Source organism: Macaca nemestrina, chromosome 17 (assembly GCF_043159975.1).
Source record: "Macaca nemestrina isolate mMacNem1 chromosome 17, mMacNem.hap1, whole genome shotgun sequence".
Classification (NCBI taxonomy): Eukaryota; Metazoa; Chordata; class Mammalia; order Primates; family Cercopithecidae; genus Macaca; species Macaca nemestrina.
Genome location: NC_092141.1, coordinates 17,537,213 through 17,557,464, shown reverse-complemented (window position 1 = coordinate 17,557,464; position 20,252 = coordinate 17,537,213). Strand labels below are relative to the sequence as shown.

Sequence of the window (20,252 nt, the reverse complement as noted above, 5' to 3'; positions counted from 1 at the left end):
AGTTGTGGGGCCCAGAGCTTCATATTTTTTATTTTTATTTTTATTTTATTTTATTTTATTTTTTTTGAGATGGAGCTTAGCTCTGTTGCCCAGGCTGGAGTACAGTGGCGCGATCTCGGCTCACTGCAAGCTCCGCCTCCCGGGTTCACGCCATTTTCCTGCCTCAGCCTCTCGAGTAGCTGGGACTACAGGCTGAGTAGCTGGGGCTACAGGTGCCCGCTACTATGCCCGGCTAATTTTTTGTATTTTCAGTAGAGACGGGGTTTCACCGTGTTAGCCAGGATGGTCTTGACCTCCTGACCTCGTGATCTGCCTGCCTAGGCCTCCCAAAATGCTGGGATTACAGGTGTGAGCCACCGCTCCTGGCCCTGAGCTTCACGTTTTTATTTATAAACTGGCAGTTGCAATGCCTCACTGACCTATTGTGAACCCCAAGTGAAATTGTTTCTCATGTGTCTAATAATTACACAGTGTAAATACGGATGTATGGTGACATTGTTAAGTCAAATAATGCAGTAGAGTTGGAAGTAGACAAACCAAAAGATGTAGGAGAGGCTGGGCGCGGTAGCTCAAGCCTGTAATCCCAGCACTTTGGGAGGCCGAGACGGGCGGATCACGAGGTCAGGAGATCGAGACCATCCTGGCTAACACGGTGAAACCCCGTCTCTACTAAAAAATACAAAAAACTAGCCGGGCGAGGTGGCGGGCGCCTGTAGTCCCAGCTACTCGGGAGGCTGAGGCAGGAGAATGGTCTAAACCCGGGAGGCGGAGCTTGCAGTGAGCTGAGATCCGGCCACTGCACCCCAGCCTGGGCGACAGAGCAAGACTCTGTCTCAAAAAAAAAAAAAAAAAAGATGTAGGAGAAATTACGGTTAGGTAATATCCATTTAGTTTTTCTTTTCTTCTTTCTTTTTTTTTTTTTTTTTTTTTTTTTTTGAGACAGTCTCACTCTGTCATCCAGACTAGAGTGCAGTGGTGTGGTCTCAGCTCACTGCAACTTCCGCCTCCCAGGTTCAAGCGATTCTCCCACCTCAGCCTCCCAAGTAGCTGGGACTACAGGTGCATGCCACCACACCCAGCAAATTTTTGTATTTTTAGTAGGGAGGGGGTTTCACTGTGTTGACGAGGCTGGTCTTGAACTCCTGACCTCATGGTCCGCCCACCTTGGCCTCCCAAAGTGCTGGGATTACAGGCGTGAGCCACTGCACCCAGCTTGCTGTTTTTTTTTTTTTTTCCTTTGAGACACAGTTTCACTCTGTCCCCCAGGCTGCAGTGCAGTGGCGGGACCTCTGCTCACTGCAGCCTCTGCCTCCTGGGTTCAAGTGATTCTCCTGCCTTGGCCTCCCAAGTAGCTGGGACTATAGGCGCATGCCAGTATGCCCAGCTAACTTTCATATTATTAGTAGAGACCGGATTTTGCCATGTTGGCCAGGTTGGTCTTGAATTCTTGACCTCAAGTAATCTGCCTGCCTTGGCCTCCCAAAGTGCTGAGATTAGAAGTGTGAGCCACGGTGTCTGCCCTGATTTTTCTTGAAATTATGTTTCAACAGTACTTTTTTTTTCTAGAAAAGAACTTGAAATTTCTGGCCGGGCGCTGTGGCTCAAGCCTATAATCCTAGCACTTTGGGAGGCCAAGACGGGCGGATCATGAGGTCAGGAGATTGAGACCATCCTGGCTAACCTGGTGAAACCCTGTCTCTACTAAAAAATACAAAAAAACTAGCTGGGCGAGGTGGCGGGCGCCCGTAGTCCCACCTACTCAGGAGGCTGAGACAGGAGAATGGCCTAAACCCGGGAGTCGGAGCTTGCAATGAGCTGAGATCCGGCCACTGCACTCCAGCCTGGGCGACAGAGCGAGACTCCGTCTCAAAAAAAAAAAAAAGAAAAGAACTTGAAATTTACTTACAACCATTGCCTTAATAGTGCTAGTTTACATGATTTCTCTCCTAAAACCTATCACCAGCGCCGCCTTGGAGTGTTTCTTATGGCAGTTGATGGCACCATCTGCCGAGTTACTTGGGAAGGATCACCTGAGTCCTCCTCCTCACCACTCCACTCCTCCTGTCCTGCCCATCAGTTGTTCTGTCAGTGTTATTCCCAAGTAGACCACACAGCTGCTGATGGCAGCATCTTTAACCTAAGCCTCTGCCCACCTCCAGCCAGCCCATAGCTCTCACTCTTGTTCCCCCTTAGTATGTCCTCAAAACAGGAAAAGCAACAACAGTTTTTCGGTTTTTGTTTTGAGACGGAGTCTCCCTCTGTCGTCCAGGCTGGAGTGCAGTGGTGCAATCTCGGCTCACTGCAGCCTCTGCCTTCCAGGCTCAAGCAGTTCTCATGACTCAGCCTCCTGAGTAGCTGGGACTACAAGTGTGCGCCACCACACCTGACTAATTTTTATATTAGTAAAGACAGGGTTTCAGTGGATGGCCAGGCTGGTCTGGAGCTTCTGGCCTCAAGTGATCCACCTGCCTCTGCCTCCCAAAGTGTTGGGATTACAGGCAGGAGCCACTATGCCCACCTGCAACAACTGATTTTTTGTTTGTTTGTTTGTTTGTTTGTTGAGACGGAGTCTCGCTCTGTCGCCCAGGCTGGAGTGCACTGGCGCGATCTAGGCTCACCTTAAGCTCTGCCTCCCAGGTTCACGCCATTCTCTTGCCTCAGCCTCCCGAGTAGCTGGGACTAGAGGTGCCTGCCACCATGCCTGGCTAATTTTTTGTATTTTTAGCAGAGACGGGGTTTCACCGTGTTAGCCAGAATGGTCTCAATCTCCTGACCTTGTGATCCAATCACCTCGGCCTCCCAAAGCGTTGGGATTACAGGCGTGAGCCACCACGCCTGGCCTTTTTTTTTTTTTGAGACAGTCTTGCTCTGTCTCACAGGCTGGAGTACAGTGGCACGATCTCGGCTCACTGCAACCTCCGCCTCCTAGGTTCAAGCAATTCTCCTATCTCAGCCTCCTGAGTAGCTGGGACTACAGGCATGTGCCACCACGGCTGGCTAATTTTTGTGTTTTTAGTAGAGATGGGGTTTCACCACATTGGCTAGGCTGATCTCAAGCTCCTGACTTTGTGATCTGCCCACCTCGGTCTCCCAAAGTGCTAGGATTACAGGCTTGAGCCACCATGCCCAGCCTATTTGGCTTCATTTAGTGGAATTTTTCATCTTGAAAGTTGTTCCTTATTAAACATATATATATATATATATATATATTTTTTTTTTTTTTTTTTGAGATGGAGTTTTGCTCTTTTTGCACAGGCTGGAGTGCAATGGCACCATTTCAGCTAACTGCAACCTCCACCTCCCGCATTCAAGTGATTCTACCTCAGCCTCCCAAGTAGCTGTTATTACAGGCATGCATGCACCACCACGCCTGGCTAATTTTTTGTATTTTTAGTAGAGACGGGGTTTTTCCATGTTTGTCATGCTGGTCTCGAACTCCTGACCTCAGGTGATCCACCCGCCTTGGCCTCCCAAAGTGCTGGGATTACAAGTGTGAGCCACCATGCTGGGCATAAACATATTTTTCTTTTTTCTGGGGTTTTTTGTTTTTTTTTTTTTGAGATGGAGTCTCGCTCTGTTGCCTAGGCTGCAGAGTGCAGTGGCACAATCTCGGCTTACTGCAAGCTCAGCCTCCCAGGTTCATGGCATTCTCCTGCCTCAGCCTCCCAAGCAGCTGGGATTACAGGTGCCCACCACCACGCCTGGCTAATTTTTTGTATTTTTAGTAGAGACGGGGTTTTTCCATGTTTGTCATGCTGGTCTCGAACTCCTGACCTCAGGTGATCCACCCGCCTTGGCCTCCCAAAGTGCTGGGATTACAAGTGTGAGCCACCGTGCTGGGCATAAACATATTTTTCTTTTTTCTGGGTTTTTTTTTTTTTTTTTTTTTTGAGATGGAGTCTCGCTCTGTTGCCCAGGCTGCAGAGTGCAGTGGCACAATCTCGGCTTACTGCAAGCTCAGCCTCCCAGGTTCATGCCATTCTCCTGCCTCAGCCTCCCAAGCAGCTGGGATTACAGGTGCCCACCACCACGCCCGGCTAATTTTTTGTATTTTTAGTAGAGATGGGGTTTCACCGTGTTAGCCAGCTGGTCTCGATCTCCTGACCTCGTGATCCACCCGCCTCGGCCTCCCAAAGTGCTGGGATTACAGGCGTGAGCCACCGTGCCCAGCCACATATTTTTCTTAACCCTTATTTGTGTCTGTTCTGTATCTTGATTGTGCAAAATAATCAGGTCAGGAAAATCTCACAGATTCTAGTTCTTATTTATTTGCTTTTTAAAACTGGATCTTGCTCTGTCACTCAGGCTGGAGTGCAGTGGCATGATCATAGCTGACTGCAGCCTCAACCTTCTAGGCACAAGTGATCCTCCAGCCTCAGCCTCCCAAGTATCTGCAACTACAGGTATGCACCTCCACGCCTGGCTAATTCATTTTTTGTAGTAGAGACAGGGTCTTACCATGTTGCCCAGACTGGTCTCAAACTCCTGGCCTTTAGCAGTCCTCCTGCCTCTGACTCCGAAAGTGCTTGGATTACAGTCATGAGCCACTGTCCTGGCCTAGTTCTTAATTCTAAAAAATACTGTTGCTCATTTAATTTTACAGAGTATCAGAGGCAGGATGGATTTCTTGGATACGTTGCTTCTGTATTTTATCCCATGAACTATCAGGGTAATTTGATTATTTTCTCCTTATTCTAGGTTTGTGAAGTTTTCTATGCCCAGTGTTCCTGACTTTGAAACGCTATTCTCACAGGTTCAACTCTTCATCAGTACTTGTAATGGGGAGCACATTCGATATGCAACAGACACTTGTAAGCTAAATAACATTTTATTCTCCATTGAAAATATTTTGCCCTTGTGGTTATATTTATATTTTCAATATTTTGTTATTGTATCTAGTTGCTGGGCTTTGCCATCAGCTAACAAATGCACTTGTGGAAAGAAAACAGGTAAGAAATACTATTCAAGTATTCCTAGTTTTGTTAAAATATGTAACTAGCTTACACAGTGAACTACTTTATTAAGATTCCGGTTAGTACTGAGCATCCACCACCTAGATATCTGTGGTCACTTGAGAGCACTCACAGTCATTGCTGTAAGCACAGGAAGCCCCCACGTCCCCTGAATGAGGTGGGGGCATGGGGAGGTGTGGCGCCTCAGGGAGGCTGCTGCTGGAACCAGCAAGTAGTTGGAATTACCAAGCTAGTACCGTGTGTTTTTTTGTTGTTGTTTTTTTGTTTTTGAGACAGAGTCTCGCTCTGTCACCCAGGCTGGAGTGCAGTGGCACAATCTCGGCTCACTGTAAGCTCCGCCTCCTGGGTTCACGTCATTCTTCTGTCACAGCCTCCCGAGTAGCTGGGACTACAGGCGCCTGCCACCACACCTGGCTAATTTTTTGCATTTTTAGTAGAGATGGGGTTTCACCGTGGTCTCGATCTCCTGACCTCATGATCTGCCCGCCTCGGCTTCCCAGAGTGCTGGGATTACAGGCGTGAGCCACTGCAACCAGCTGCTAGTTCCCTTTATGTTGTAATATGCTGGGTTTTGTCTGTTACATTTTTTGTTTTAACTTTTAATTAGGACATTATTTTAGCCTTACAAAAAGCTTTAAGAATAACACCACAAATCCTCATACATTTCACCTAGATTCTCCAAATGTTAACATTTTATCACACTTATTCTTTTTTTCTCTTCCTCTCTCTTTTATTCTGAGCCATTGGAAAGTAAATTGCAGATATGCTATTGCTGTTCTTTATCCCTAAATACTTCAGTGGGTAAAGCCTAAAAATTAGGACATTCTCTTACATAGCACAGTGTAATGGTCAGCATCCAGAAATGAACTCTTACTTTTTTTATTTTATTTTTTTTTCGGAGACAGAGGCTCGCACTGATGCCTGGGCTGGAGTGCAATGGCACCATCTCTGCTCACTGCAACCTCTGCCTCCCAGGTTCAAGCAATTCTGCCTCAGCCTCCTGAGTAGCTGGGGACTACAGGTGCATGCTGCCACGCCCAGCTAATTTTTTGTATTTTAGTAGAGACTGGGTTTCACCATGTTGCCAGACTGGTCTTGAACTCCTGAGCTCAGGCAGTCCTCCCGCCTTGGCCTCCCAAAGTGCTAGGATTACAGGCGGGAGCCACCACGCCCGGCCCAGAAATAACGTTAATATAATTCATCAACAAATTGACGGACCCCATTTAGATTTTTGGCCAGTGAAAAGGACTGTCTTTTGCTATAAAAGGACATTAGCTGTTCAGACAGTGTACCATATAGCAAAAGAAAACCATGGACCATGGATTGCATTACATTGCTTTGTCTCTTTAGTGTCCCTTAATCTGGAACAGTGCTTCAGTCTTTATCTTTTATAATATTAACACAATTTATAATATGGGTTTTTTTTGTTTTTTTGTTTGTTTTGAGACAGAGTCTCGCTCTGTCGCCCAGGCTGGAGTGCAGTTGTGCAATCTCGGCTCACTGTAACCTCTGCCTCCTGGGTTCATGCCATTCTCCTGCCTCAGCCTCCCGAGTAGCTGGGACTACAGGCGCCCGCCACCACCCCCGGCTAATGTTTTGTATTTTTAGTAGAGACCATGTTAAACAGGATGGTCTTGATCTCCTGACGTCGTGATCCAACCGCCTCAGCCTCCCAAAGTGCTGGGATTACAGGTGTGAGCCACCACGCTCATCCTATAATGTGGGTTTTTAAAGTTTTTATTTAGTTATTTATTTTTTTGAATTGGAGTCTCATTCTGTTGCCTAGGCTGGAGTGCAGTGGTGTGATCTCAGCTCACTGCAACCTCCACCTCCCGGCTTCAGGCGATTCTCATGCCTCAGCCTCCTGAGTAACTGGGACTACAGGCACGTGCCACCTTTCCCAGCTGATTTTTGTTTTGTTTTTTGAGACAGAGTCTTGCTCTGTCACCCAGGCTGGAGTGCAATGGCACAATCTCGGCTCACTGCAACCTCTGCCTCCTGGGTTCAAGCAATTCTCCTGCCTCAGCCTCCCGAGTAGCTAGGATTACAGCTACCATGCCCGGCTAATTTTAGTAGAGACAGGGTTTCACCATGTTTGGCCAGGCTGGTCTCGAATTCCTGACCTCAGGTGATCCGCCTGTCTTGGCCTCCCAATGATTTTTGTATTTTTAATAGAGGTGAGGTTTTGCTGTGTTGGCCAGGCTAGTCTCTAGAACTCGTGACCTCAGATGATCCGCCTACTTCAGCCTCCCAAAGTGCTGAGATTACAGGTGTGAGCCGCTGCACCAGACAGTTGTTTCTTTTTAACTTGAAAGTGAATTTAAGATTAGTGGTTTGAAAGAGGCTGAAAATAGAACCAGTTGTTATTTTGTAGTACTAAGTAACTGTGTTTGAAAGAGATGGTTAAGAAAAATCATGAGTTTTTGAAAAAGCTGTAAGTTATTGAGCTATTTTTAGTCTCTTCATATATATATATATATATATATATATTTTTTTTTTTTTTTTTTTTTTTTTTTTTTGAGATGGAGTCTTGCTCTGTTGCCGAGGCTGGGGTGCAGTGGAACGATCTCAGCTCACAGCAACCTCTGCCTCCCTGGTTCAAGCGATTTTCTTGCCTCAGCCTCCTTAGTAGCTGTTACTACAGGCGCATGCCACCATGCCCAGCTAATTTTTGTATTTTTAGTAGAGACGGGGTTTTGCCACGTTGGCCAGGATGATCTCAATCTCCTGACCTCGTGATCCACCCACCTTGACCTCCCGAAATGCTGGGATTACAGGTGTGAGCCACCGTGCCCAGCAATTTTGGAAGAGACTATATTTTAGTCTTTCAAAAACAGATTATGCCTCATTTGACACTTGGTCTTGTTATTTATAATCAGGGCAGGAAACAGTCCTTTTGAAATCTATGGTATTAGTTTTGGTAGTAATTTACTACCAGTTAAGGGGTAGACTGCCCTATGGGAAAATGCCAACACCCTTATCCACAAGTAATTTTCCTAAACATAGGCTGTTGTCTCTTGTATAATAAGTGATTTGGAAAGTTTTCGTTTGTTTAGATGTTAATATAATGAACTGTTCAGAAAGTAATACTGTTTTTGATTATTGATCTTCATTGTAAAAATAAAAGCTTTTTATGATTTAAAAAATGGTGCTGAGTTATCTAAAAATTCCAAGAAACAGCTTAAGAAAACATTTTCTGACTTAAATGGTACAGAAATTTCCTGAAAGAGTATGGAAACCTCATATTGCTATTTAAAGGAACCTATCAATTAGTGTTATTTTTTATTTGTAAGTGACAACATAAGATCCAATGTGCTGCCATCTTTGAGAACTTATCTGAAAGAGATGTCATTTCTGACAGCCCCTGCGAGGAATTGGCATCCTTAAGCAAGCCATAGACAAGATGCAGATGAATACAAACCAGCTGACCTCAATACATGCTGATCTCTGCCAGGTAAGCAGCCAAAGTGTGTGATTCACACCAACTCAGAGGTGTAGGTTGTTGATGGGCTTGCTCAACATTGGGTTTGATAAACGAAGGCAAGTTGGCGGATATTGTGATGTGTTATAGAAGTCAGAATATGTAGGTACATCTGTTACATTCAGGCGGGTGCTGGATGCAAACTCTAGGATAGGGCTCAACTAGTAAGCTTGTTGAACAGATAGGATAATTAATTCTTGTAACTTTTTTTTTTAGACAGATTCTTGCTTTGTCATCCAGGCTGGAGTGCAGTGGAACGATCTCAGCTCACTGCAACCTCTGCCTCCCGGGTTCAAGCAATTCTCCTGCCTCAGCCTCTTGAGTAGCTGCGACTACAGGCACCCACCACCACACCTGGCTAATTTTTGTATTTTTAGTAGAACAGGGTTTCACCACGTTGGCCAGGCTGGCCTTGAACTCCTTCCTGACCTTGCGATCCACCCGCCTCAGCCTCCCAGAGTGCTGGGATTACAGGTGTGAGCCACCACGCCCAGCCCTAGTTGTAACTTTTTAAAAAATCCTGAATCATTCTTTTAAAATTGTGAACCTGCTGGGTGTGGTGGCTCACACCTGTGATCCCAACACTGGGAGGCTGAGGCTGGTGGATCACCTGAGGTCTGGAGTTCTAGACCAGCCTGACCAACATGGAGAAACCCCGTCTTTACTAAAAATACAAAATTAACTGGGCGTGGTGGCACATGCCTGTAATCTCAGCTACTTGGGAGGCTGAGGCAGGAGAATTGCGTGAACCCAGGAGGCAGAGGTTGTGGTGAGCCGAGATTGCACCATTGTATTCCAACCAGGGCCGTAAGAATCAAACTCTGTCTCAAGAAAAAAAAAAATTGTGGAACCTGAGACTGAACATATCTAACTTCTTACACCATAAAATGTTACTCGTTTATCTTTTTTTTTTTTTGAGACGGAGTCTGGCTCTGTCGCCCAGGCTGGAGTGCAGTGGCGCGATCTCGGCTCACTGCAAGCTCCGCCTCCCGGGTTCACGCCATTCTCCTGCCTCAGCCTCCCGAGTAGCTGGGACTACAGGCGCCCACAACCGCGCCCGGCTAATTTTTTGTATTTTTAGTAGAGACGGGGTTTCACCGTGGTCTCGATCTCCTGACCTTGTGATCCGCCCGCCTCAGCCTCCTGAAGTGCTGGGATTACAGGCGTGAGCCACCGCGCCCGCCCTTTTTTTTTTTTTTTTTTTTGAGACGGAGTCTCACGCTGTTGCCCAGGCTGGAGTGCAGTGGCACGATCTAGGCTCACTGTAACCTCCGCCTCCCAGGTTCAAGCAATTCTCCTGCCTCAGCCTCCTAAGTAGCTGGGATTATGGACGTGTACCACTACACCTGGCTAATTTTTGTATTTTTGGTAGAGATGGGGTTTTACCATGTTGGCCAGGCTGGTCTTGAACTCCGGACCTCAAGTGATCCGCCTGCCTCAGCCTCCCAAAGTGGTGGGATTACAGGCGTGAACCACCATGCCTGGCCTCATTTATTTATCTTATTTTGTGAGGAGGGCAGGTATATAATGAAGTCTCCTTTCCATTCTGTTTGCTAGCCATCTATTTCTTCTCTAAAAGGAAACTATGTTAGTAATTTTTTGTGTATCTTTCCAAAGACTTTTTATGGACATAAAAGCAAATATGAATATATATTTTCTCATTTTTTACACAAATTTTAATCTATGCAGACTCTTCTGTGGCTTGCTTTTTGTATTTAACGTATCTTGGAGATGATTCCGTAGTGGTACTCTACAGGTATGGAGTAGTCTATAATATGAGTATGCCATGGTTTCACAAGTCTGCATGGGTATTTACATTGTTTCCTTCAAGAATAACATGGTGTGTGGATTATTTCAAACACATGTTCTAGTTTCATATGAAGATGTGTCTTTTTTTAATGTTTTAAAAAATTGTGATTGAGGTACAACATACAGACAGTAAAATACTAAAGTGTATAGCTCAGTGAGTTCGTATGCATGTCTACACTGCGTCTCCATTAGCTAGATAACTGTTCTAAGGGCTTGGTTTGCTGAGTTGCACAATTCCCTACATTTACCTAAAGGATTAAAACACTGGAAAGGATTAATTAAAGGAAGCACTTCTACTTACACCATGCTGGTCTCTTTCCATTCCACTAGTTCAGTAAAGAGAAAGAGGACACACTCTTTTGCCCTCTAATCAGATGGGTAGGGATAGGTTAAGGGATAACTGAGTCTTGTCTGTAGAATTCTCTATTCTCAATCGTCTATAGCATGCTTGGCCTTATAGCTGTTTAGCTTTTTATAAAGAAATGCTCCACCAGGTGAGGTGGCTGACGCCTGTAATCCTAGCACATTCGGAGGCAAAGGTGGATGGATCACTTGAGGTCAGGAGTTTGAGACCAGCCTGGCCAATGTGGTGAAACCCCGTCTCTACTAAAAATACAAAAATTAGGCCGGGCGCGGTGGCTCAAGCCTGTAATCCCAGCACTTTGGGAGGCCGAGACGGGCGGATCACTAGGTCAGGAGATCGAGACCATCCTGGCGAACATGGTGAAACCCCGTCTCTACTAAAAAATACAAAAAACTAGCCGGGCGAGGCGGCGGGCGCCTGTAGTCCCAGCTACTCGGGAGGCTGAGGCAGGAGAATGGCGTAAACCCGGGGGGCGGAGCTTGCAGTGAGCTGAGATCCGGCCACTGCACTCCAGCCCGGGCGACAGAGCCAGACTCCGTCTCAAAAAAAAAAAAAAAAAAAAAATACAAAAATTAGCCGGGTGTGGTGGTACACGCATGTAATCCCAGCTACTCAGGAGGCTGAGGCAGGAGAATCACTTGAACCCGGGAGGCAGAGGTTGCAGTGAGCCGAGATGTGCCACTGCACTCCAGCCTGTGTGACAGAGTGAGACTCCGTCTCATTAAAAAAAAAAAAAGTAATGCTATTTTATTCTGAATGGCTAAGAAAATGGAGTACAGGTTGATTAGTCCTAATCTGAAAATTTGAAACCCAAAATGCTCCAAAATCTGAAATCTTTAGAGTGCCAACTTGGCACTCAAAGTGCTCATTGGAGCAATTGCATTTCAGGTTTTCAGATTAGGGATGCTTAACTGGTATGTATTCTGCAAATATTCCAAAATTTGAAACACTTCTGGTCCTAAGCATTTCAGATAGCAGATATATGAAATGTGTTGACATTTAGATCATTTTAGTCAATAAAATGTAAAACACAATTACATTATTTGGAAATTTCTGGAATCTATGAATTTTCTTCTTCTGCTAATACCTGCCTAAGTAAAATTAAAGTGATGATTTAATATCAATTTGTTCACAGCTTTGTTTGCTAGCAAAATGCTTTAAGCCTGCCCTTCCATATCTTGATGTGGATATGATGGATATCTGTAAAGAGAATGGAGCCTATGATGCAAAGCACTTTTTATGTTACTATTATTATGGAGGAATGATCTATACTGGGCTGAAGAACTTTGAAAGAGCTCTCTACTTTTATGAACAGGTAATCATTTCTCTAAAAATTAGCTGAGGTTGTTCTGAACTCATGTGATCAAAAAAGTGATCCCATAGGTTTGTGGCTAGAGTGGACTGATCCCGGGGCCTCCGTTTCAGGTGGTGGTCCTTTCAGAGACTGCTTCTCTGTCATCAGGTAAATGGTGGTAACCTGATCCCTAAGTTGAGGAGCAGTGCCAGTGCATAGAAGAGCACTTGTGGGTGGGTTCTAATCTAGGCTTGCACTTATATCTTATCTGATTTGGGATAAGTTATGACATCTCTTGACCTTTATAGCTTCCTTTGCATATAAGGAAGAGATTGAACTGAATGATCTTGGATGTGTCTTATTCTAAAACCATGTGTGGTATTTTGTTAAGTTTTATTTACTCAGTGAAACATTCTCTTGATTCAAAATTTAAAGGGTATAGAGGAGTACACAGTAATAGTCCCTCCCACCCTTTCTGTGTCTGTGTAATGAAACATAGTACACAATTTGGTAGACTATTCTGGAGCTTTACTCAGACTTTGAAAAAGAGATACACAATATTGATTAATAAACCCGTTGTCTTAAGGTAAATTAGCTAGATGTTCATACTTTCCTTTTTAGTTCATAGCATGTATTAATAAAGGATATTTAAAACCTTCAGGGAGCTCAGTTTAGTTGGAATTCTAATACATAATACACACACGTACACACATCCGTGGCTCTGAACCATACCATAATGAGTGGTTGATGTGCCCTGTTGAGGGGACCTGAGAAGGGCCACCATAAGGTGCCAGTAGGCGGAAATGGTGTCATTAAAGCATGTGTCTAGTCAGGTCAAATCTTCAAGGTGACTTCTCTTTAAGACTACACATTCAGAAAATTATAAAAATGTACTTCATAGCCACTCGATGCATTATCATTGCTGTAGCCAAATATAGTAATTCATGAGCAAACTGGTCTTGAAATATCAAGATGATGTGTGTTTTAAAAAGGTAAGAAGGGGAGGGTGCGGTGGCTCATGCCTGTAATCCCAGCACTTTGGGAGGCCAAGGCGGGCGGATCACCTGAGGTTGGGAGTTGGAGACCAGCCTGATCAACGTGGAGAAACCCCATCTCTACTAAAAATACAAAATTAGCCGGGCATGATGGTGCATGCCTGTAATCCTAGCTACTCAGGAGGCTGAGGCAGGAGAATTACTTGAACCCAGGAGGCGGAGGTTGCAGTGAGCCGAGGTCACACCATTGTACTCCAGCCTGGGCAACAAGAGCAAAACTCCATCTCAAAAGAAAAAAAAAAAAAAAAAAACAGAGCAAGAGGCTGGGCATGGTGGCTCACACCTGTAATCCCAGCACATTGGGAGGCCGAGGCAGGCAAATCTCCTGAGGTCAGGAATTCAAGATCAACCTGGCCAACGTGGTGAAAATGTCTATTAAAAATGCAAAAATTAGCTGGGCGTGGCAGCAGGCACCTGTAATCCCAGCTACTCGGGATGCTGAGGCAGGATAATCTCTTGGACCAGGAGATGGAGGTTGCAGTGAGCCAAGATCACACCACTGCACTCCAGCCTGGGTGACAGAGCAAGACTCCACCTCAAAAATAAAAAGACAAGAAAGTGGCCAGGCGTGGCGGCTCATGCCAGTAATCCCAGCACTTTGGGATGCTGAAGTGGGAGGACTGCTTGAACTCAGGAGTTCAAGACCAGCCTTAGCAGCATAGTGAGACCCCCATCTCTACAAAAAAATTTTTTTTTTTTTTTTGAGACGGGGTCTCGCTTTGTCACCCAGGCTGCAGTACAGTGGCGCGATCTCGGCTCACTGCAAGCTCCACCTCCCGGGTTGATGCCATTCTCCTGCCTCAGCCTTCCGAGTAGCTAGGACTACAGGTGCCCACCACCATGCCTAGCTAATTTTTTATATTTTTAGTAGAGATGGGGTTTCACCATGTTAAACAGGGTCGTCTTGATCTCCTGACCTCGTGATCTGCCTGCCTCGGCGTCCCAAAGTGCTGGGATTACAGGCATGAGCTACGGTGCCCGGCCAAAAATTTTATTTTATTTTATTTTTTATTTTATTTTATTTTTTTTTTGAGACGGAGTCTCGCTGTGTCACCCAGGCTGGAGTGCAGTGGCCCGATCTCAGCTCACTGCAAGCTCTGCCTCCTGGGTTTACGCCATTCTCCTGCCACAGCCTCCCGAGTAGCTGGGACTACAGGTGCCCGCCACCTCGCCTGGCTAGTTTTTTGTATTTTTTAGTAGAGACAGGGTTTCACCATGTTAGCCAGGATGATCTTGATCTCCTGACCTCGTGATCTGCCCATCTCGGCCTCCCAAAGTGCTGGGATTACAGGCTTGAGCCACTGCGCCCGGCCCAAAAATTTTAAAATTAGTCAAGCATGGTGGCCCATGCCTGTAGTCCCAGGTACTCAGGAAGCTGAAGCAGGAAGATCGCTTGAACCCAAGGAGTTTGAGGGTGCAGTGAGCCATAATTATATCACTGCACAACCTAGATGACAGAGCGAGACCCTGTCTCTAAAAAATAAATAAATAAAAATAAAATAAAATGAATTATATCTCAAGGCTGTTATAAAAATAATGGGACGCTTAAAAAGTATTACTGATTTATAATTAATGTGATACATGTGGTTGATTGCTGTTTGCTACTGTGGTATGTTCTCTTTACAGTAAGCATTTTTCTTTTGCCTAGGCTATAACTACTCCTGCCATGGCGGTCAGTCATATCATGTTAGAATCATATAAAAAGTATATTTTAGTGTCTTTGATATTACTTGGCAAAGTACAACAGCTACCAAAATACACATCTCAAATTGTGGGTAGATTCATTAAGGTAAGTTTTTTTTTTTTTTTTTTTTTTAACATAAAACTGATTTCTTACGTGAGCATGTTGAGTATATCAAGAAATTGCAATGATACAGTTCTGTAACTTGGTTTTATAGTGGTTTAGTTCTCCTAACAGCTTCAGATTAGCAGACATTCTCATTGCCTGATTGGGATGGAATATTTCTCAGGAACCCGTTTTCAAACTTGTGCTCTATGTACTTACAGCTATAGATGTTTAAGCTCCTGTAACAGTTGATTTTTTTTTCCCCCAGAGACAGAGTCTTGCTATGTTGGCCAGGTTGGTCTTGAACTCCTGGCCTCAAGCAGTCCTTCTGCCTCTGCCTCCCAGAGTGCTGGGATTTCAGGTGTGTGCCACTGAGCCTGGCCTTTATTTTGTTTTCTTTCTTTTTTTTTTTTGAGATGGGGTCTCACTCTGTCACCCAGGCTGGAGTGCAGTGGTGTGATCTCGGCTCACTGCAACCTCTGCCTCCCGGATTCAAGTGATTCTCCTGCCTCAGCCTCCTGAGTAGCTGGAACTACAGGCGTGTGCCACCATGCCCAGCTAATTTTTTGTATTTTTAGTGGAGACAGGGTTTCACCGTGTTAGCCAGGATGGCCTTGATCTCCTGACCTCGTGATCCACCCGCCTCAGCCTCCCAAAGTGCTGGGATTACAGGCATGAGCTATGGCACCTGGCCCCGTCTTCTTTCTTGCTAGCAGAAGTAGCAGATTGTCCCATTGCATCTGGTGAGGTGTGAGAAAGAGAGAGGGAGAGTTGGGAATGATGAATGTTTTGACGCCTTCCTTCTCTATATGATTTATCAGTAGAAAAACAGAACCACTGATAAAGATGTGTGCCTTCACTAAATTCAGTGGGTTTTCACCTACTGTGTTACTACTTGATCTGTACTACAAAATTTTGTTGAAAATAAATTACTCCAGGCCGGGCGCGGTGGCTCGAGCCTGTAATCCCAGCACTTTGGGAGGCCAAGGCGGGTGGATCACGAGGTCAGGAGATCGAGACTATCCTGGCTAACATGGTGAAACCCCGTCTCTACTAGAAATACAAAAAACTAGCCGGCGTGGTAGGGCATGGTAGCGGGCGCCTGTAGTCCCAGCTACTTGGGAGGCTGAGGCGGGAGAATGGCGTGAACCCGGGGGGCGGAGCTTGCAGTGAGCCGAGATCGCGCCACTGCACTCCAGCCTGGGAGACACAGTGAGACTCCGTCTCAAAAAAAAAAAAAAAAAGAAAAGAAATTACTCCATTTGGTCTTAAAAACCAGGCATTTGCTTTGGGTAAATTATAATTTGTAGGGTAACAGTGTGTTGTTACCTGACAACATGGATGTACTTGTTTAAAAAATAATATGTAAGTGTGTTTTTGCTTCCTATACACATTTGAGTCTTTGGAAATTTTTTTCTTTTTTTTTTTTTTTTTTTTGAGGCAGAGTTTTGCTTTTGTCTCTCAGGCTGGAGTGCAGTGGCATGATCTCGGCTCACCACAACCTCCACCTCCCATATTCAATCGATTCTCCTGCCTCAGCCTCCCAAGTAGCTGGGATTACAGGCATGTGCTACCATGCCTGGCTAATTTTGTACTTTTAATAGAGACGGGGTTTCTTCAGGTTGGTCAGGCTGGTCTTGAACTCCTGAACCTCAGGTGATCCGCCTGCCTCGGCCTCCCAAAGTGTTGAGACTACAGGCGTGAGCCACCACGCCTGGCCTCTTCTGAAGTTCTAATCTGATTTTTTCCCTCCTTTGCATCTTTAGCCTCTTAGCAATGCATACCACGAGTTAGCACAAGTGTATTCAACCAACAACCCCTCAGAACTCCGAAACCTGGTGAATAAGCACAGTGAAACTTTCACTCGTGATAACAACATGGGACTGGTGAAGCAATGCTTGTCATCTCTTTATAAGAAGAATATTCAGAGGCTAACAAAGGTGAGGAAAGCGCCACCTTCACAGGGCAGCTCCTGACACCCTGGGGGCCATGTTTCCCTTTCTCTCCGTTTTCTTTTTTTTTTTTTTTTTTTTTTGAGACGGAGTCTCGCTTTGTTGTCCAGGCTGGAGTGCAGTGGCCGGATCTCAGCTCACTGCAAGCTCCGCCTCCCGGGTTTACGCCATTCTCCTGCCTCAGCCTCCCGAGTAGCTGGGACTACAGGCACCCGCCACCTCGCCCAGCTAGTTTTTTGTATTTTTTAGTAGAGACGGGGTTTCACCATATTAGCCAGGATGGTCTCGATCTCCTGACCTCGTGATCCGCCCGTCTCGGCCTCCCAAAGTGCTGGGATTACAGGCTTGAGCCACGGCGCCCGGCCTCTCCGTTTTCAGAGCTAAGGAAGCAGGTACAGGGATAAAGCATGGCAGGATTTCTGTGCTGAGAGAGAACTCTCTTGTAATTGGCTTCTTAGAAAGAATTTGATTTATACCTTTGGTCTTTTCAGGGCTAGAGCAGGGTATTTGGAGCAGGTGAAGAGGAAGAAAGGTAGGAGACACGGCTACATTGGGAGACAGTGAAAGGCAGCCTCAGAGAGGTCAGCAGCTCCAGCAGGGCAGATGAGGGATGCTAGTGATGCAGACCTCAATGCATTGTGACCAGCCTTGCAACCTGTCTGGCTGTGCTGATCTCTATAAGAAATCTTTTTTTTTTTAATCCCCCGTGACACAGTGCCTTGCTCTGTTGCCCAGGCTGGAGTGCAGTGGCGTGATCTTGGCTTATTGCAACCTCTGCCTCCTGAGCTCAAGTGATCTGCCCGCCTCAGCCTCCCAAGCAGCTGGGACCACAGGTGTGAGCCACCACGTCCAGCTAATATTTTGTATTTTTTGTAGAGACAAGGTTTCACTATGTTGGCCAGGCTTGTCTCGAGCTCCTGTCCTCATGTGATCCACCTACCTCGGCCTCCGAAAGTGCTGGGATTACAGACATGAGCCACTGCGCCTGGCCAATGAGAACATCTTATGTGAACATAGTACTACTTGGACATTACAATTTAGGCCAGGGTTGTACAAACTTTGTGCAATTGACTTCTAGGATGTAAGCCAATTATATAATTTTTATTTTCAAGATGAAAATAACGTGCTGGGTTTTGACTATAGAAAATGTGCCTAATATCAAATGTTCAAACAGTACAGAAAAATAATGAAAAATGAAATATTTTGTGTTTTAGGAAGGTATAGGCTGCAAGTGACAGGAATCCTATAGCTCAACAAATAGAGGATTGCTTTTTTCTCTTGGGAAGTCTGACCAGAGATGCACAGTTCACAGCTGCTGAGAACACGGCACATCTGTTCCTGTGCACATCCTTTGCCTTGTGTCAGCCATGGTGATGGATGGTTGGGGAAAAGCCAGGGAACCAGAATAGGGGCTGTTTGTTGCTAGGCTACCCAGCAATGGAAAAGGCTGATGGATTTGGCTATGTGAGGACTTAGGGGAGAGGTGACTTCCCCTAGCCCAGTGGCTGTTGAGGTGGGCAGACCTTATACAAGGATAAAGGATCCTAAGGAGAAGAGGAAGGAAGGTGAGGAGAGGGTCAATGGCCAAGAAATAGAATCCTTCCAAATGCTCTAGAAAGACTAGCCATAGCTTCCTAACAGAAGGAAATCAGTAGTGAATTTGTAAAAAGTTAATTTATGAGAGAAAAATGAAGAACATGAAAGAGAAATCAACTCAAAGATCAAAACCAGTGTAATTTGTGAGCCAGAAAAACCAACTTGACCTACAGGTTTAAAAGACCAGGATCTAAGAGACTTAAATAACCAGCAGCCTAATTCTCTCTGTGAAATTTTCTTTTTGGCCCAAGTGCCAACAGAACCATTCTAAGTACATTTCTGTCTTTCCTTACCAAGAGGTAGCCATTAAAAAACAGCTGCACTCTGTTTGTGACTAGTAATTGAGGTTTAGATAAAAGAACCCAAATGCTAACAAACATAAAAGATAGTACATGTTACAAAAGATGTTAAATTGCAAAATAGCAAATGAAAATTAAATAACAGTTTCAAAAGTGTGGTGGCACGTACCTGTAATCCCAGCTGCTCGGAAGACTGAGGCAGGAGTATCATTTGAATTTAGGAGATAGGGGTTGCAGTGAGCCAAGATTGCACCACTGCACTCCAGTCCGGGCGATAGAGTGAGACTCCATCTCAAAAAAAAAAAAAAAAAATTTTTTTTTTTTTGATCAAACAGGAAGAGTCTCAACTTGAAATGGTCTTTCCAGGGCTGGGGCAGTGACTTACAAAGTCATCAAGGTCCTGGGTCCTTTGTGTGTTGACACGAAGTGGTGTATTGTGGTACACTGAGCTCACAAGCACTGCCTGCTGAAGGGACCTGGGAAGGGCTACCATAAGGTATGGTGGGCAGGAACCGTGTCTTTAAAGTACATAGCTAGTCAGAAGGTTATATCTGTGATAGTGGCTGCTCCATTTTTGGCATGATGTCCCAGTGCTAGAATGAAAAGAAGGGGGAAACATCAAAGGATTTTTCTAGCCAAGTTTTCTTACTAGAAAATCCAAAGAAGCCTCAACAGGTAGACTGTATCAGTAGGTGATGGCATGGCTGGGATGGAAGGCAACTAGGGGTGGGTTAAATCTGCCACTTCTGACATTGAAATATTACTTTGTGTTAACATTTTAGTAGATGTTTTTCTAGGTTCCTCTTCTCTGTTTCTTTTCTATGTGTATGCATAGAGTCTCCCAATTATATGTAACTGGGGTCATACTCTATGTTCTATTCTTGAACCTGCTTTTTTTTTTTTTTTTTTTCTGAGACTGAGTCTCGCTGTATTGCCCAGGCTGGAGTGCAGTGGTGCATTCTTGGCTCACCACAGCCTCCACCTCCTGGGTTCGAGCGATTCTCCTGCCTCAACCTCCTGAGTAGCTGGGACTACAGGTGCACACCACCACACCTGGCTAATTTTTGTATTTTTAGTAGAGACGGGGTTTCACCATGTTGGCCAGCATGGTCTGGAACTCCTGACTTTAAGTGATCTGCCCACTTCGGCCTCCCAAAGTGCTAAGATTACAGGCATGATGAGCCACTGCGTCTGGCCTACTTTTAGATTTTTTGTAGAGATGGGATCCCACTGTGTTGGCCAGGCTAAAATGTTGACTTTTGAGTCTTCATTTGCGTTAAACTACTTGTATACTTATTAAAGTTAGCAATAATTACAGTTTCTTGGGTACTGTTCTCTGAACTAAAGTATATGTAGGTTTTAAAATTATTGGCTCATCAAGAATTTATGGCCAGGCACAGTGGCTTACCCCTGTACTTCCAGCACTTTGGGGAGCTGAGGCAGGAGGATAGCTTGAAACCAGGAGCTCGAAACCAGTCTGAGCAACTAAGTAAGATCCCGTCTCTACAAAAAATAAAAAAATAAAATAAGCTGGGCACAGTGGTGCACACCTGTAGTCTCAGCTACTCAGGAGGCTGAAACGGGAGGTTCCCGTGAGCTGCTGTGAACTACGATTGCACCTCTGCACTCTAGCCTGGGCAACA

General features: G+C 45.2%; 1 protein-coding gene across 3 annotated transcripts in view; it reads left to right on the top strand.

The window, feature by feature from the left end:
* The window catches only part of LOC105491069 (COP9 signalosome subunit 3), a 38,118-nt gene that overhangs the window by 8,745 nt on the left and 9,121 nt on the right, over positions 1-20,252 (top strand). The window contains exons 2-8 of one of the 3 annotated variants that reach the window (XM_071082412.1): positions 4,306-4,403; positions 4,699-4,811; positions 4,900-4,949; positions 8,335-8,427; positions 11,763-11,942; positions 14,625-14,765; positions 16,529-16,702. In XM_071082412.1, coding sequence (XP_070938513.1) covers positions 4,715-4,811; positions 4,900-4,949; positions 8,335-8,427; positions 11,763-11,942; positions 14,625-14,765; positions 16,529-16,702 — 735 coding nt within the window. In that variant the 5' untranslated portion in view covers positions 4,306-4,403; positions 4,699-4,714. Of the gene's footprint in view, positions 1-4,305; positions 4,404-4,698; positions 4,812-4,899; positions 4,950-8,266; positions 8,428-11,762; positions 11,943-14,624; positions 14,766-16,528; positions 16,703-20,252 lie in introns of all 3 variants that reach the window. The other 2 variants (XM_071082411.1, XM_071082413.1) reach the window with 2 other exon arrangements.